Source organism: Pseudonaja textilis, chromosome Z (assembly GCF_049901715.1).
Source record: "Pseudonaja textilis isolate UNSWEBS1 chromosome Z, rPseTex1.2, whole genome shotgun sequence".
In the NCBI taxonomy this organism is placed as follows: Eukaryota; Metazoa; Chordata; class Lepidosauria; order Squamata; family Elapidae; genus Pseudonaja; species Pseudonaja textilis.
The window spans coordinates 95418828-95437587 of NC_142008.1; the positions used below are offsets into that span (position 1 = coordinate 95418828).

At 38.9% G+C, this 18760-nt stretch overlaps 1 protein-coding gene across 2 annotated transcripts in view; it reads left to right on the forward strand.

Annotated features, from left to right (window-relative positions):
• KCNH4 (potassium voltage-gated channel subfamily H member 4) overlaps window positions 1-18760 on the forward strand; it is a 66805-nt gene that overhangs the window by 32953 nt on the left and 15092 nt on the right. For both annotated transcript variants that reach the window (XM_087917677.1, XM_087917678.1), the window contains exons 8-13: window positions 1623-1817; window positions 2254-2453; window positions 6765-7014; window positions 9227-9441; window positions 16279-16317; window positions 18213-18583. In XM_087917677.1, coding sequence (XP_087773803.1) covers window positions 1623-1817; window positions 2254-2453; window positions 6765-7014; window positions 9227-9441; window positions 16279-16317; window positions 18213-18583 — 1270 coding nt within the window. The remainder of the gene's footprint in view (window positions 1-1622; window positions 1818-2253; window positions 2454-6764; window positions 7015-9226; window positions 9442-16278; window positions 16318-18212; window positions 18584-18760) is intronic.

Sequence of the window (18760 nt, forward strand, 5' to 3'; positions counted from 1 at the left end):
TAATCTTAGTTTCAAATCAGATAGTAATCATCAACATATAATTTAAAGTTTATTAATCAATGATAAAGCTGTTCATCTAACTCAATATTATTCCCCAGATAGTCTTCTGGAAGGCAATATATATTACATTGCAAGATTACTTGATCAGAATACTTAAATAAACAAATCTTAGTTTAAGAGACTATTAGGGCAGATAACATCTACTTGATGTGAAAGCTGTAGATTCAAACTTAGAAGAAGCCTTTGTTAGAAAACATGCTTCTGAACTTGAATATTGAAAGAATACTGAGTAATTAAGTAGCAGGATACCCCACTAAAAAACCCAGGATCATTATCTCAAGGAATATACTTCTGTTGAAGAAAATGGCTTAGACCAATTATCGGTGAATCCTAATGGACAGTAACTGTATTTGAACATAAACTAGATTTATTAAAAAATACATGAAAATAGAAAACTCTCACCTAAAAAAACCAACCACCACAGATTTTAAAGAGCTTAAGGCAGGGAGGGGGGACTGGGAAATTTTAATTCTCTCATAAACCCAGAGAATAGCAATTGCTTGTTCATAACTAGTTCAATACTAGCAATAGACCAGATGAGTAATGGATATAGGGACAGCATATGAAGACTCTTTCCCTTGTTTATGCCTCACCATTTTCCCTAGTAATCAAATAGGTTAATCAGTGCAAAAAAGATGATGGAGGTTGGGGGGAAGGAGCCATGGTGGCAAAATGGTTATAATGCAGAAATTCAGCTCGTTGCCAAGAGTTCAATCCTTACCGGGTCAAAGTTGAATCAGCCTTCCATCCTTCCGAGGTCAGTAAAATGAGGACCCAGAATGTTGGGGGCATTATAATGACTCTGTAAACCACTTAGAGAGGTGTGTAAAGCATGGTTATGACCCAGGGTTCTATCTCTTCCTCCTCGCTAGACTCAGGGGGGCCATGACAAGCACCATGAAGCAGTATACAAGTCTAACTGCTATTGACATACAGTTTTTGAAGAATGATCTGGAGAATCAAAGTTTTACTATACTCTGAGTAGCGTGGGAATTTGCAAGGTGTATGTCAAAATTTTCCACATGCTAAACTTATTATTATGATAGAAGTCCTCCCCATTTTGATCAATTGAAGTATGGAATTTAAAAAAAAGGATTGATGATCTAGCATTTAACTTGTTCTGCTTTGACAAGAAAATTGTTTAGGGCACACCTCTGACACTTTCATCCTATAAATCTCAAGTTATAAGGTGCCTTATTATATTTAGGACAGTATTGTAAAACTTCTGGCTGTGTTCACATGTTCACTTTATCAATGTGGTTGTCATGTATGAATGCAAACAATTGTAGTTTTTGTAACAAGCCATGATCAAATGAATCATGGCTTTGTATGTGTAAAGCCAGTTATTGTGGGTAACTCTACAAACCATGGTAAAAAATAAACAGAACTTACAAGAATGTGTAAACCAGTTCTATATCATCAGAAGCTTTTTTTGATAATGTAAACAAAAATAAATTAAAAGATTAAGGTAAGGCAAAGCCAAACAAATTCACTTTTAAAAATGACTCCAGCCATAGAATCTCTGAACTCTAGAGGATTAACCCCCTCATTGTGCCCAGCAGGCTGGCTCCATGAATTGGGTAAACGAATCGAGGCCCCCTATGTCAACATCTCTGTGGGTGGACCATCCATCCGCAGTGCCTACATTGCCTCCCTGTACTTCACCCTCAGCAGCCTGACCAGCGTAGGTTTTGGCAATGTCTGCGCCAACACAGATGCTGAGAAAATCTTTTCCATCTGCACCATGCTTATTGGTGGTAAGTACATCCTGGGTACAGACATACATTTCTTCTCTTGTGCCCTAATAGGAAGCACTGGCATCTAAACCACAGTTTGCAACTTAGATGTTTGGACTACAACTCCCAAATTCTCAGACATGATTTCAACTGTGCAAGGATAGTTGTGAGGGGGGAAAAGTCAATGAGAAAGGGAAGGGCTATTAAGTTGCATCATAGTTGTATATTTCAATGGTTAAATTAAGCTTCCATGATCCAAAACATTATATAACTCTTTTAGCAAAGTGTTTTAGCAAAGACGAAAAAGATAGGGAAGGGTTATTCCTTTCTGGCCATCTTTGCAGGCCTTTCCTTGAACTGTCACTGTCTTGTAACTGTTGAAAATAAGGCTTCTATTAGAAGGGTCATTCACCACATCCAAATAAATGTTTATCCTCCGTTCTCCTCCTTGCTTCAGCTCTGATGCACGCTGTGGTCTTTGGCAATGTGACAGCCATCATACAACGCATGTATTCACGACGCTCCCTCTATCATTCCCGCATGAAGGATCTCAAGGACTTCATCCGTGTCCACCGCCTACCCCAGCAGCTCAAACAGCGCATGCTGGAATATTTTCAGACCACGTGGTCTGTCAACAATGGCATTGATGCAAATGAGGTGGGGCAACTCATTCCCTGAATTTTCTAGAGGGCGATTGCAAAAGGGAACATTGTTTAATGGCTAAAGAGGACAGCATGAATTTAAGAGGCCTGAATTTGTGATCTGTTTATTGTCAAGAAGGAGCAGATTTTATCATCTCAAATATCAAGTCAGTATAATAGGACTTGAAGGGTTGGAAGAGTCCATAATTGTGAGATATTTAGGAAGTAAAAGATTGCTATTGAAATGTTACAAATTCAGAGACAGGCACTGTTTTTTTTTTCAGTTCCACAATTAACATTTTCATTTAGTTATAAAGTAATGTAAAATACAAAGTAAATAGGAAAGCAGCGGGGAAGAAAGGGTTAGGGAAAAAAAGAAAAAGAAGCACTGACTTCGAAAACTCTCTTTTACAGTAAAATAAGTCATTGACATCAAATCACAACTTTTGCTTTTTCATAATAATATAAACAAGCTATTTCTATAAAGATCTGTTAGTCTAATTGGTAAAACCCAAAGTCAGAGTTTCATTCTTTTCCACATCAAGCACGGAGTTCAGAAGCAGTCTCCATGTGGAAACAAAAGTACTTATGTTCTTTTCTTTAATCAAAGTGGGCAATTTTGTCATTTCAGCCAATTCCATCAACTTCTGCAACTATTCGTCCATAGTAGGAATTGAAGCGTCTTTCCATTTTTGTGCATATAATAGTCTTGCTGTTGTCAACATACATAATAACAAAGTTCAATTTTTTTTCTCCAATTCTTTTTCCATTAAACCCAAAAGGAAAAAAAAAGTTCTGATTTCATTTTTATCTCCATTTTCATTTTTTTTTATTAAAATATAAATCATACTCTAAAAATGTTTTTCTTTATCACATGTCCACTATAGATGATAAAAGGCCCCCTCTTTAACTTTTACACTTCCAGCATTCATTTGACATATCTTTATACATCTTAAATAACTTACGTGGTGTTAAATATTAATGATACACCATCTTATAAAAGAAAATTTTTATATTGTAATTTAATATGAATTTTAAACCCTAGAGAAAGGCACTACTTACAGGTGAAACTTGAAAAATTAGAATATCATGCAAAAGTTCATTTATTTCAGTAATGCAACTTAAAAGGCGAAACTAATATATGAGATAGACTCATTGCATGCAAAGCAAGATAGTTCAAGCCATGGTGTGTCGTAATTGAGATGATTATGGCTTACAGCTCATGAAAACCCCAAATCCACAATCTCAGAAAATTAGAATATTACATGCAATCAATAAAACAAGGATTGTACATAGAACAATATCGGACCTCTAAAAAGTATAAGCATGCATATGTACTCAGTACTTGGTTTGGGCCCCTTTAGCAGCAATTACTGCCTCAATGTGGCGTGGCATGGAAGCTATCAGCCTGTGGCACTGCTGAGGTGTTATGGAAGACCAGGATGCTTCAATAGCAGCCTTCAGCTCTTCTGCATTGTTCAGTCTCGTGTCTCTCATCTTTCTCTTGGCAATGCCCCATAAATTCTCTATGGGGTTCAGGTCAGGCGAGTTTGCTGGCCAATCAAGCACAGTAATCCCACGATCATTGAACCAGATTTTGGTGCTTTGGGCAGTGTTGGCAGGTGCCAAATCCTGCTGGAAAATGAAGTCAGCATCCCCATAAAGCTCGTCTGTGGAAGGAAGCATGAAGTGCTCCAAAATCTCCTGGTAGATGGCTGCATTGACCCTGGACTTAAGCACAGTGGACCAATACCAGCAGATGACATGCCTCCCCAAATCAACAGAGACTGTGGAAACTTCACACTGGACTTGAAGCATCTTGCATTGTGTGCCTCTCCATTCTTCCTCCAGACTCTGGGTCCTTGGTTTCCAAATGAGATGCAAAAGTTGCTCTCATCAGAAAAGAGGACTTTGGACCACTGAGCAACAGACCAGGTCTGTTTTTCTTTGTAAGATGCTTCTGACGTTTGTTGTTCAGGAGCGGCTTGACAAGAGGAATACGACATTTGAAGCCCATGTCCAGGATCCGTCTGTCTGTGGTGGCTCTTGATGCATTGACTCCAGCCCCAGTCCACTCCTTGTGAAAGTCCCCAACACTTTTGAATGGTCTTTTCCTGACAATCCTCTCCAGGCTGCGGTCATCCCTGCTGCTTGTGCAACTTTGTTTCCACACTTTTCCCTCCCACATAACTTTCTATTAATGTACTTTGATACAGAACTTTGGGAACATACAACTTCTTTTGCAATTACCTTTTGAGGCTTTCCCTCCTTATGGAGGGTGTCAATGATGGTTTTCTGCACAACTATCAGGTCAGCAGTCTTTCCCTTGATTGTGATTCCTACTGAACCAAACTGAGAGACCACTTAAAGGCCCAGGAACCCTTTGCAGGTGTTATGGCTTAATTAGCTGATTAGAGTGGGACACTTTGAGCCTAGAATATTGAATCTTTTCACAATATTCTAATTTTCGAAGATTGTGGATTTGGGGTTTTCATGAGCTACAAGCCATAATCATCTCAATTATGATACATCACTGATACATCATTGAACTATCTTGCTTTGCATGTAATGAGTCTATCTCATATATTAGTTTCACCTTTTAAGTTGCATTACTGAAATAAATGAACTTTTGCATGATATTCTAATTTTTCGAGTTTCACTTGTATCTTGCACATCACTGGTTTATTTTAATGTAGCTTGCACAAAATAACTTCTTCCCACATCAGCACAACAATCTTTAGCTTCCTTTAATGTGCCCAGACTCTACTATCAGTTTGCATTATAGTAACTGTGAAACAAACTCTGTCTGGATAATAGAAACATTTATTTTTTGAAATAAATTACTACCTGAACCTTGGCTTTTTAAAAATGTCTGAGGTAGGCATAATTTAAACAAAGCCCTACTTTTGGAGACATGAGAGAGAAAATGAAAACAGAAGATAAAAAGCTTAGAAATGAAATTGCCAAATCTCAGGATTTAACCCAAAGTTAAAGAATACAAAGTAGACTTTAATTTTGCTTTCAGAGTAGTGTTTCGTAGACTTGGCAGTTTGAAGATGTGTGGACTTCAATTCCCAGAGCTGAAGTTCACACATCTTCAAACTGCCAAGGTTTGGAAACACTGGCTTAGAGCAATTGTAGTGGAGAAGAAATGTTGCATTTTTTACCTGGAGTGAAAGCATCTTTTGAGAGGGGGATTTTAGACCAGGAAAACAGCAAGAAGAACTAAAAGATTTTCTTCCAGAGTAGTTGTTCCCATACCTGCACCCCACTTCAGAGTTGTTTTTTGAGGAGACAAAACTTCCCAAATTCTTTGCCTTACCTTTCCGATTTTCTTCTGATCAAAGCCAAATATCTAAAATCTTGGGATATTGGGCTTTCCAAAAGAAAGAGTTTTTCAAGGTGAAGAGATGAATAGGTGACAGGTTATTCTCTTCTTAGCTTCAGAAATTTAATCTATCTGTGCAGGGTTTTCTTGCCATTTTCTTTTCATGATGAATTACCAGACTCCAACGTTTATATCCCTACCCAAGTTTTCACCATCTCCATTTCTTGGATTCTGGACTATAGGTTTATATTTCTTAGGCTTTTCATAGTTTTCATCAACCCTACACAAGGGAGAATAAAATCAGCTGCTCCTTATTCATTTATTTAAAGCACTTTCAATCCCATCTGTCATATGAAAAATGGATTAAAGGCAAACATTTTTTTTAAAAAAACTCCCTCTCAGTATAAAAGGAGGAGGGAGGTGGAAGGAAAGGTAAAATAGAACCCATCAAGCTTAAGAACAGGTCTTAAAGAGTAACAATTATTTATGTATCAGATTTTCCCGCCCAGTGCATGTGTGTTCAACTTTCAGCAATGGCCACACGGGAAGGGAAAGGTTGATTTAACATATCATCAGTTAGATATGATTCAATGAAAGAAAGAGCCTGATCTAGATGATATTCTGAAAAGAATGATGGAATCGCCTGTATTTAATTCCAGCTGCCATTGCAAAAATAAGACAATTGTCTATCAATCATCTCATTGATAAATGAATGAGTTGGCTTCAACTGATGAGAGAGGACAACTGATAGTTTAAACAGGCTGGAAGTAATGGAAGTTAAAACTTGGCACAATGGGAATTTACAGCATAGCATTGTTTTTCAGCCTTGGCAACTTTAAGGTGTGTGGATTCCAAATTCCAGAATTCCTCGCTAGACAGTTTGGGGAAAGGAAGTCCACACATCTTAAAGTTACCAAAGCTGTGAAACACTAGTACAGTAGTAAATATTATTGATATGAAACTCCAAACAAAAGCATCCTTCTTGCCTTTTCTCTGTAGCTGCTGCATGATTTCCCAGACGAATTACGGGCTGACATTGCTATGCACTTGAACAAGGATATCCTGCAATTACCGTTGTTTGAGAGTGCCAGCCGTGGCTGCCTGCGGGCTTTATCCCTGCACATCAAGACTTCATTCTGTGCACCTGGCGAGTATTTACTACGTCAGGGAGATGCCCTGCAAGCAAATTATTTTGTATGCTCAGGATCCTTTGAAGTCCTCAAGGACAACATTGTGCTGGCCATTTTGGGTAAGGCTCAGGAAGTAATCAATACAGCATCCATTTAGACAGGGAAGTGATAGTTCTTGTGTCAGGGAATAATGAGGACTAAACAATGATCCCGATTTGGAGCTTGTTCTTATTTCCTTTTAGCACAAAGATATTTTACGAAACCTTTTTTCCAGGGGCATGTTCCTCATGACATTGCCACTCTCTTATTGTAAACCATTCCATTATTTCAATCTAGAAGCAGTGTTTCCTTTCTTCTTTTGATACAAAATCCTTCCACACGGACTATCTATGACATCTTGAGGGAAAGTTGCTGTTAGTCCAATGTTCATTTGATCCTACAAGATTGCTGCAGAAACATCTCCACATCCAGCTGTTGACTCTTTTGGCTTTGATTGTGAGATAGACCAGACACCAGATCTTTTTTCCTCCAATTTTTCTATTGCTACATCTGATGTTATGTTTGTGGGTGTGCATGCATGCACTGCAGAGATCATAAGGTAGAGAAAGTGAGATAGACTTCTATAAACATGGGATAGCGCAGGGGAGAGAGAGCGGAGGCTTTTTAACCAAGAAAAGTGATTAATGGAGGAAATTAATTCCAAGAGGGAGAAGGAAAAGAGATCCAGAGGCAAAATAGTACTGAGAGCTCTTGGATTTGGTCTTTCTTTCTCTATACTCCTAAGTTGCTCTTCTGATCACTCAGACAGATTTGGGGCTAGGGAGATGATGTTTGGTATCATTATAGAAGACACTCATTTTTCTGACAAAATTACAGAACTTCTGGAAGTTTGATATTCTAACATAAAGAGAGGGGAAAATCAGATGTATTCTCTCTCTCTCTCTCTCTCTCTCTCTCTCTCTCTCTCTCTCTCTCTCTCTCTCTCTCTCTCTCTCTCTCTCTCTCTCTCTCTCGGATACAACAGGTGAGATACAACAGGTGGTCCCCCCTACATTAGCTGATGACAACTAGAGAGCACAGTTGAAACTGCTTTGGAGCTACCCAACATAAAATTGTGTCCAAGCAGCAAAATTACTTGGTTTGTTGTTAATCTATGGTTATGGTAATCTATGTTGACTCTGTTGGCAGCATAATTTATATCAATATACTTTCCTCCCAATTCAAGAAAAGGAGAAAGCATATTAATATGCCATGTGAAAGACTTTATTGAATGCGTAATTGAATGATGAGCTGAGCTGATAGGAAGTGAACTTCACAAAATGGTTAAACTATGGATGAACTCTTTGACAAAACAACAAGTGTATGCTGGGTATCCATTTTAGATATTTATATTCTCTAACAAGTACAGAACAAGGCTTGGGAAATCTGTCTAGCTTTAGAAAAGTCATTTAAAAGAGCAAATCTGAGTGGCTTCTTGGGCAGTACTTTCAGAAATGGATGTGTGAATCCAGTCCATTGGTGCTTATTCAATAGACCTTGTTTAAATAAACTGTAGCTAGCATGATATGTGAACTTAGTCACCATCTAACCATCTTGATTCTGAGCACCAGCAGTCTCCAAATGTGTTGAGAGTAATGTCCAGGGTTCCTAGCCAGCATCGCCAGGTGTGGGAAGAAGCCATATTTAGGACAGTCTTCTGTACAATAAGAGAATATCAAATGTTCCCACTCAAGTTTCCAGTGCTTTGGGGATCTACTACATGGAACCAAAAATGAATACAATTTGAGGAAAACTTGTTTCTTGTTTTGCTTCCTCTTTTTTGTAAAAATGAAATTGTAATAAATATTTTCCACTAAAGGTAAATACCAGATATAAAACTGTTTCCCATAACTATGGAAAAGAGTGGTAGGAATTAAGAAAGCAGGCAATTTGGGGTCATTGCAATTATTATAAAAATCAAAAATCTTGAAAAATCAAAAAGAAAGAATAACAAAACAATCCATTTTCAGCAGGGAAAATTCTTGTCCCAAGGTCCAGACAGTGTGTCTGCATTCGTACTTTCTGATAAACTGATTTAACTATGGAATGACTTAGCAACAGTGGCCTAAGCTCACACATTCCATTAAGTCATCAGCCATGATTTACATATTACAGAGGATAGTCCAAAACTCTAAATGAAAACCAAGCAAATTATTTGATGGCTTTGCATAACTTGTGAGCCACTCATTCTATGACTTTGAAGTATTGTTGGAGTATACAAAGTTAGAGGCAGCAATTACCTCTTTGCCTCCCAACCCACTCATACGTATCCCAGACATTGACTTTTTATAGGTAAAGGAGATCTTATTGGTGCTGACCTGCCCAGTAAAGACCAAGTCATCAAGACCAATGCAGACGTCAAGGCACTGACCTACTGTGACCTCCAATACATCAGCCTACGTGGACTTTTTGAGGTTCTGGAGTTGTACCCTGAATATTCTGCTAAGTTCATGGCAGACATCCAGCAGGACCTCACTTTCAACCTACGTGAGGGTAGTGAGATTGAGGTAGGTAGATATGGATGACATTTCCCTATGCTTCTAGCTCTTTGTCCTGGCAGAGTGAGTCATTCCAAGTGAAGATCATTTGACTTCCACAGGAATTTTCTTTGTCCAAGCCACTAGAATTCATGCTGGAAGGGCTCTTCTATGTATAATGGAAAGTTCTCTGCTTCCTTTTCATTTTGTCTTTACAGTCTTATGAGAATAGAACAGAAAGGGGGATTACATTTTATTTCATGTCAAACTCAGTGTAGTTACCATAAATATGCAGATCGCTGTTTCTCAGCCTTCACAACTTTGTGGTTGTTTTGACCCAGCCTTCATGAACCCAACTCAACAACCTACTTGGGAGAAGAAACCCCTTTTTATTTAGAACAGCAGGAATTCATTTATTTATGTTTAATTTATTTTGATTTGTCAATCGCTTACAAGATAATAGGCATAAGTATATACATAGTTATGAATACATGAAATGGGTACATATAAGAAAAATAAAAGAAACAATAGGACAGGGACGGTAGGCACATTGGTGCGCTTATGCACACCCCCTGCAGACCTCTTGGGAAAGGGGTGAGGTCAATAGTAGACAGTCTAAGTTTTGGGGGTTTGGGGAAGAAACCACAGAGTCAGGTAGAGTATTCCAGACATTGACCACTCTGTTGCTGAAGTCGTATTTCCTGCAATCAAGTTTGGTACAGGTAAACTTGAGTTTCTATCTATTGTTTGCTCTTGTGTTGTTATGGCTGAAGCTGAAGTATTCATTGACAGGCAAGTCATTGCAATGTATGATTTTATATACTATACTTAGATCGGACCGAAGGCGGCATAGTTCTAGGTTTTCTAGGTCTAGAATTTCGAGTCTGGTGGCATAAGGTATTCTGCAACGAGTAGAGGAGTGGAGAACTCTTCTTGTGAAATATTTCTGGACTTTCTCAACTGTGTTAATATCAGGTACGTAATGTGGGTTCCAGACTGATGAGCTGTATTCGACTATTGGTCTAGCAAATGTTTTGTATGCTCTAATTATTAGTGTAATATTACCAGAGAAAAAGCTACGTAAGATTAGGTTAACAACTCTTAACGCCTTTTTGGCTATGTAGTTACAGTGGGCTCTAGTACTTAGGTCATTTGAGATGAGTACTCCAAGATCCTTGACAGAGTTTGGATCATCAATAAGGTCTTGACTATTCAGCCTGTATTTTATTTTCTGATTTTTTTTTTGCCAATATGTAGGACAAAGCATTTATTTGTTGAGATTTGAAGTTGCCATTTGTTTGACCATTCTGATACATAGTCAAGGTCTTTTTGAAGGGTAGCAGTATTGCCTGTGGTGTTGAACAGCTTTACATCATCAGCAAAGAGAACCCAGTTGCTCTTAATATGATCACAGAGGTCATTTATGTAGAGTATGAAAAGAGTTGGTCCTAGAACACTGCCTTGGGGACACCACTGTTGACAGGTACAAAATTTGATAGGACACTCCCAATTTTGACCATTTGTTGTCTGTTTGACAAGAATGCTTCTGTCCAGTTATGCAGGTGTCCAGATATACCATAAGATTTTAGTTTTAGGAATAGTTTGTCGAGTACCACTGAATCAAAGGCTTTACAGAAGTCTATGTAGATTGCATCTATTGTTTTGTTATTCACAGCATTCATTGACAAAACTCCACATCACACATCTGTAGGTGATTCACAAGCAGTAGCTATCTCTGAATTTTCAGGGGTGGGGGGGACACACACCTCAATTAGTACTTCAATCCCAACACAAAGAATCCTGACCCACCTGATTATGGCAAGGAAATCCTGGCAAGGAATCCACTGGAGGGGACTTGTCTGGAGCATGAACTGATGTCTCCGATAACTACGCCTCCCACATCCCTCCTTATATCCCAGTCAGGGAGGGGCTTGTTAATTTCTCCTTCTTTTCCTGGATAGCTGGCCCTCAGTCCTGCATTGCTCTCCTCTCCACGCTTCTCTGTGCATACACACATCTGGAACAGGGCCCAGCTGTTCCTCCCCCTCACTCATCTCTGGCCCAAAAACAGCTGCCTCTCTGCCTGAGCATGAATAGATGGGCTCTGCTCTGCATCTGACTCCGAGGCCTCTGGCTGATCAGAGCCTTCTGCCAGCCCTTCTGTTCTGACAGTAACCCAGGCATCCCCTCCCTCTCCTCTGACTCATCTGACTCGACTACCATCTCTGCTGGCAGTCACAAACCACGAGTGATAGGTGGACTTCAACTTCCAAAATTCTCCGGTTAATATTCTTGGTTGCTATTCTCACAATCCAACAAAATGTTAGAAAGAAATTACATTCAGGATATAAGTCCATTCCCTCCTGGTTATGTTATCCAGAGCAAAGGATTTAGAGCCCACTCTGTTTCCTCATACATAATTTACAGATATAGACATCAGATGCAGAGAGACTAGGAGCATCCACCACAGATTAATACATTACTTCATTATGTGGAAGAAGATGCATACTGAACCTGCTACAAGAATTCCAAAAACAGTGTTAAGCATACTTTTCTTCTCTTGTTTGGGAGGCAAGAATGCCACAGGGCTGTCATAGTTAAATTTGATGTTGCTGCTATATCTGAAAGTAACCATATAGTTTATACAAATTTCACCTAATTAAAACTGCAATGGTAGTTTTAAATTATGTGAAATCTCTGGAGCGAAGGAATAGAGAGACTTGATAATCTAGGGATGAGACTTCAGGCCCTTAAGTACTGAATCTCTTTGTGTTGCCATTAAGAGTTTCCAAATCAATTTGACAATTTAACTTTTAATGCAAGATTCAGGATTTTGCCTATAGGAACATTTGCACATACCCAGACAAGGTCTATATCTGTATCTAATTCTCAAATTTCAGGAGAATTTAGAATTCATTTCTAGGAAATACCTAAGCTCTGCATCCTATGGTCTAAAAAGACTTTTGCGAAGAGTAGAATCACTTACCTAATCAATGAGAATAGGTCTTACATAAATGATCAGAAAACCCTGAATAAGTCAGAGGGTTTTAAATATGGGCTAGTTCAGGGGTGTCAGCAGGGGTGGGATTCAGTTTTTTTAACAACCTGTTCTGTGGGCGTGGCTTAGTTGGTGGGTGTGGCTTGGTGGTCATGTGACTGGGTCGGCATGTATAACTCGACATCACTCATGTCAAGGGGTGCTTCTCCTCACCTGGCTTCTCATGACAGTGGGAATGCTACAACGGTCGTAAGTGTGAAAAATGGTCATAAGTCACTTTTTTCAGTGCCATTGTAACTTTGAATGGTCACTAAATGAACTGTTGTAAGTCAAGAATTACCTGTACAAAAATACAAAAAGTTTCTTTGCTTGCAAGAAACAAATACCAATCATTAGATTAAAAATACCTGCAAGCTGGAGTTACAATCAGGCAGGGTGCCAGAGCACCTTGAGGAATTAAAATAGTTAAAATACAATGATAAGTATCAGCAGCCAACTCTTGCTTTTAAAGTGAAACCCTTTAGCAGAGAGGTCATTTAAGCTCTCCAGAAAGAGCACACCCAGGAAAAGCAATCCTTAGATCCATTTGCACCATTTAAAGATACCAGCTGGTCTCACTCACCTCACAAGATGTCCTCAGGAAATCATCCAGATTTAAGGAAAGGTCACATTCCTCCCAGAAAGGCAGTAAAAAAAAAAAATCAGTGCCAAGTTTTCATCCGCCTCTTGGAAGTATACCCCAAAAGGACAGTGCCAGATAGTACTAAAGCAGTGAGGAAGACCCCGCCCCTACCCAGATAGAAAAAGAAACCATAAGGCAAGAAAAAATTCCAACACAATACAAATAATTAAATCACAACAGTAGCTGTTGCTTGTTGAAGCTGAATAGGGAAAATTATCCCATCAATGAACACCGGATTAAACTTCACCAAGCACAGAATTAACCTTCACCAAAAACCAGTTTTAGACCAAAACTCAGAAAGAGTATGTAAACTCATGTTTGAATGTCAATATTTCTAGCTAGCCAAGAAGCCTTGCTGAATGTCAATCATCTTGGTTCCCTGTCACTAAAAGCTCTGCTTCATTATTCAATTATTTCTTTAAAGTGCTGATTGTCCAGGGAAATATTTCCTCCCAACAGCAGTGTCAAAATCTTAAAACAGCCCTTCCCCTTTAAGAAAGCCTCAGAAGCTCCAGAGACAGGAAGTCTAGGCTGTCTGCCAAGAATGTAATAAGGGTGGAGAAAAACAAAAGGAGATTGCTTCTAACTACTGGTTCTCTAAACTACTTAGAAAGTTAACAGGGGGTTCTATAGAACCAGATAGAACCGGTAGAATCCCATCCCTGGGTGTCAGACTCAATTTCATTGAGGGTCACATCAGGGCTTTGGTTGACCTCGAGGGCTGGGTGAGCGTGGCCAACTGGGTGGTGTGGGCAACTGGGTTTATGTGGCCAAGTGGATGGGCAGGACTAGTTTGATGCTACTCCCCAAATTGCTGGCATGATTCCTCTTTACATTGGGTAGACCAGGATGGCTCCGTGGGCTGAATCTGACCACATTGCGGACTGGATCCAGTCTGCGGGCCTTGAGTTTGACATGCCTGGACTAGTTGGAAGTATTTGGAATATATATTCAGCCAATTTGAAGCTATACATAAGATAAATAGAATTTTCTTCCAGTTGCTCTCAATATATTGATATTCAAGTGGTGTGCTGCCTGTTGTCCTGATGACAATCTATTGTTGCCTTGAGTAGCAATCTTTAATAGCTTTGTTCTCCATTAAAATGACTAGGCACAGAGTTTTTAATCATTTTCAGTCAATGAGCATATTTTGAATTTGGGGAAATTGCTTATCTGTGTTTTCCTTCCTTCCTTCCTTCCTTCCTTCCTTCCTTCCTTCCTTCCTTCCTTCCTTCCTTCCTTCCTTCCTTCCTTCTTTCCTTCCTCTTATAGGTCATCTATTCTACAGATTGTAGGTAGCTTCAATTGGAAATAATGAAATCCTACTAACATCAAAATACAAAAGTTGCATTACCTAATAATTCTACTAATTCTACTTCTCCCCAGGCATGGAGAAGTTATCACTAAATCACCATCTCCCCCTTGCCTCAAGGCTTGTTGGAACAGAACACTTTGCACTATCTTCTAAAAGGCAAATAAATAGCATGCCCCCATGTACTAGCATGTACTGTTTTTGCCTTTGGGAGTATGTTATTAAGAAGGCTTCTTTCCAAAAATGCTCCCCACTAACAACTCAAGGGGACTATTCTCAGTCAGGAGACTATGGGTAGGCAGATTCATCCAGGACTAGCCAGCCAACCAAAAGTAACATAACTTCTCTTGGTTTGCTTTATGTCAGTTTTCTTTTCTCAAAAACTAGGTCGTTATATTTTTAGACTTCTCTGTAGCAGGAATTTAAGCCTATGGTTATTTTTAATTTATCAGTGGGGACTTTTCCCCTCTACAAGTTGTACAGGCTAACATAATGTGATTCACAACTGCTAACATCCCTTTTCTAACCCCTTCTAATATTTTAATATAGCATATGGACATATTGTCTTCACCTGTCTGGTATGATGACAAGGTACACATTTGTGGTCCCGACCAGCCAAGTATTGCTATTAGGCTGATTGGTAGGAATGACAGCAATTGGTGAGAAAAGAGAAAACCTGTCTATTTGCAAATAGAAAAGCTAGGGTGGTGATATAAAAATCCTGTTAAGACATATTTTCAGCTAGGATAAATGCATATGGGGAAATAGAAGAGTTAGTATTATGGCAACTTCAATCTAGGCTCATTCAACAGAGCAAAGAAACTTTCTGTGTACAAACAGAACCGCCATTGGAAGGGCAGAGTTTAAACCATAATTGCTGCTTCTACCCTATAAGAATGTGTGGATTAGTGTGATTTGCAATCTTCATTAATAACGCGCTATTTTATGTGATCAATTGTTTTCATTGAATATTTCTTTTTTTAAAAAAGCATGTAAACATTTTCTTTTTGTTTGGACTGCTGGCCTAGAGGAAGGAAATAAAGCAGAATTAGCAGGCAAAGATTAGTGTTTGCTATAATTGGTTTATATTTTGATTTGTATCTCACATTTCCATGCAAGCAGGACAATAAAAAAAAAAAAACATCCAGCAAAGTGTTACTTATACTAGTCTGGAAGCAGCAATATTCTAGCACCTTATGGTTGTACTATTGGCTAGTTGTGCCTCCCAATCTTTGTTCAGCTGATAGCTATTGGGTTCCCCTAGGCCAAACTCACAATAAATCTTAATGCCCTAACTTCACATCATTTAATTTGATTGTTAAGCTCAGACTTATCTTAGATAGGTGATACAGAACATGAAACCAAATGGAAGATCAATTTTCTTTTTTGTAGAGGCTGCTATTCCCATCTTATGCCTACAGTGGCTTAACATAGCACATAGCATAATAGAGTTGGAGCCTATTTCTTCTTTTTATCTTTCACAGTGTTTAATAGAGTCTTTACCTTGTGCCTCCTGGTCTTGAAACCAATTAGTTGTTGGCATAAGTGACATTTCTGCCCTGTGAACTCTGGCTCTCAGTTTACAGTACCTCTTGTCATAATTGTTGCATCAGCAGTACAGGAAATTATCTGGATCTCCCCTGAAGATCATTACTATGTTATTTGATTTCTTGGTGATGACATTGTGTTGAAGAAAGTGATAATTCAGACATAGTTGAAGACAGGCAAGGGCAAAGAAGAGATTTCATAGTGTACTAGTGCCAAAAAACCCATAATCCCCTATTCCCCCTCCCCCACACATATACACAAAAGAATAGGTTTGTGAAAAGCAATTAACTAAATCTTTTCATGTTCTTGTCTTTGTTTGTCTTTCAGGGGCTTCTCCAATTTTCCAGATCCCCACGTTTATCCCAGGTAACTTGAAGTTTATGCTGAGGAAAAAAAAGTAGGCAAAGTTTTTTGTTGGATTATGGTGAATTTGGGGAGCATGTAGGTGTGAATGAAATTCTAGGCTGGGAATAGTGGGAGTTATTATAGTCTAATAAAATTACAGAATTGATATTTAGGCACTTTGGCATAAATATAGTGAAACTGCAGCGATAATCATCTTGGAGCCCCCATACTGTATGTAAGAGGAAACAAGTGATGGAATAGCCATCATAGCTACCACCTCATTTGCTTTCGTTCTAGAGTCAACTACCACTAACTAGATGGCAGAAAGCAAGGAAAGCAGTATTTTAGGGGACTAGGGACATGAGGAGAAACCCTCATAGGTATAGGTCCATTATAACTGTGGTGGTAGAAAGAATGAAGAGATGGTATGACTTTTTTCTTCCATTTCTTTTGCCTGTCCTCAGTTGCATTGGCTATTGGGTTACTCAGCCCTGAATTGTCATTCTGGGGGGCAAGGGGTAATTTGAGAGGTTTACTTTGTGGATCAGAGAGTTGTACTTACAATCCTATCTAGGCCTTTGAATTTAACTCCATATCAGTGTAGAAATCCACATTAAAGTTTCAATGCATATGAAGAATATCCAATTGCAGAAGAACGAATAGATTTTCTGGACTGATGAACAGTGACACATAGGGATATCATGAAAACTTCCTCTCATCATGACCTACATAGATGAGGGCATTCGGACCTGGTATCTTTTTTTATATAAAACAATGACATGGGTTTGGTTTGATGTCATCTTATCCTATTTCAGGATAGTATAATAATGACTCAAATTTGATTGCCTATAATTCTTATTTTCCATCCAAAATAAAAAAATTGAAAGTCAAATTTGGCATTAAAAGCACTATATTTTATAGTGAACTGAATTATTGTGTTAGATTGTGAACTGGTATGTATTTGAGTTCAAATTTTGATCCAGAATTGCTTTTGTTCTCATAAAATTTCTTTTTCAAGATTAGGTTGGCATATCAATATATTTCATGTGCTACTCTTAGTTTTGTTCATACAATTATTTATCTTCATCCTGGTTACCAAAAAGCAATAAAATGGGAAGAAAAATTGGCTAATTTCCCAAGATCAATATCTATATTTTAAAAGCTATAAAAAGTGGGATACAATGATAAATGAACCTTTGAAAGCTAAGGAGATTTTCACGCACAGATTGTTTACTGGAAGTCATTTATATTTTAAGTACGGCAACACTTTTTATATTCACAATAGCTGGCTTCTGATTACTGATTATGGAGGTTTTCATACCGTGTTTCTCATATAATAAGGCCGGGTCTTTTTTTTTTTTGAGCCCCGAAAAAATGGCTAGGCCGTCTTTTCAGGGGTAGCTTAATTTCCCCCCCCCCCCGCTTGCATCTTCAGGTGGGTGGGCAGTGACGGCTTGGATGTTGACCTCAGTGTTGGTGGGGCACTTCATATTGGGGTCAACGCAGGCAGCACCATATCCAGGTGTGCAACAAAAGTACTTCCTAACGGCAAGCGCCCCCCAATGTTCCCCCCATTTTGCATGTTTAATATAGGCCCTAATTGGGGGGAGGGGCTTAATTTCATTTCATGCCTATAAAACATGCTGTGACTTCCTATTGGGCCATATTGTTGGAGAAACAGGGTAGTATATTGAATCAAAAAGTATCAAATTCAACATGTTTAGATAATACTGCATGTTAAGCCACTCAACAGCCACCCAAAGTTAACAAACACAATCTTTAGGGTTAGGCAAATTGTTTGAGATGTCATATGAACCCAGCTACTGTGTGAGAAGAATTTAAAATTAAATAGGCTTCATTATCTACACGTTTTTCTTCTTCCTGAGCCATTACTTTCCTTCTTCTCACCTGGCCAGCCTCATCTTCAAAGTTCTGCTACTGCCCCTGAGAAGACCCTACCCTCCATCCAGGAGTACAGTGAGGACTCTGAAGACTTCTTTCAGCCTTCACCTGCCACAATCACACGTCGAAAAATCATGTTGCCCAACCTCAACAGCCCAGTAAGGAGGGGCTCTCTCAGCAGTCTTCTGGGAGATGATTTGCGTCAGTTCTCTGCCCTGAGGAGAACTTGTCGGTCTCCAGTCCGTTGCAACCAGGTCCGCAGTCCTTCTCCACGATGTCGTCAGGAGGAGCGACATTTTGACAGTGACAGCCTCATTGGCCGGAAGCCTAGCAAACTCCCCATTCCGTCTCTCACATCCTATGGGCCTGCTGACCTCAGTCCCAGGTAAGAGGGTCTCATCATGGTCTTTGATTTAAGTCATGAAATATAAATATAATACACCATATGTTTTTGCGTATACTTTCTATTATTGTGGATTGGATATGTAGAAGAGATTTGACCCAATACAAAGTTGTGTTTTAACCCCAACTAGCACCTTACATTTTTTTAGTTTTAGAAATT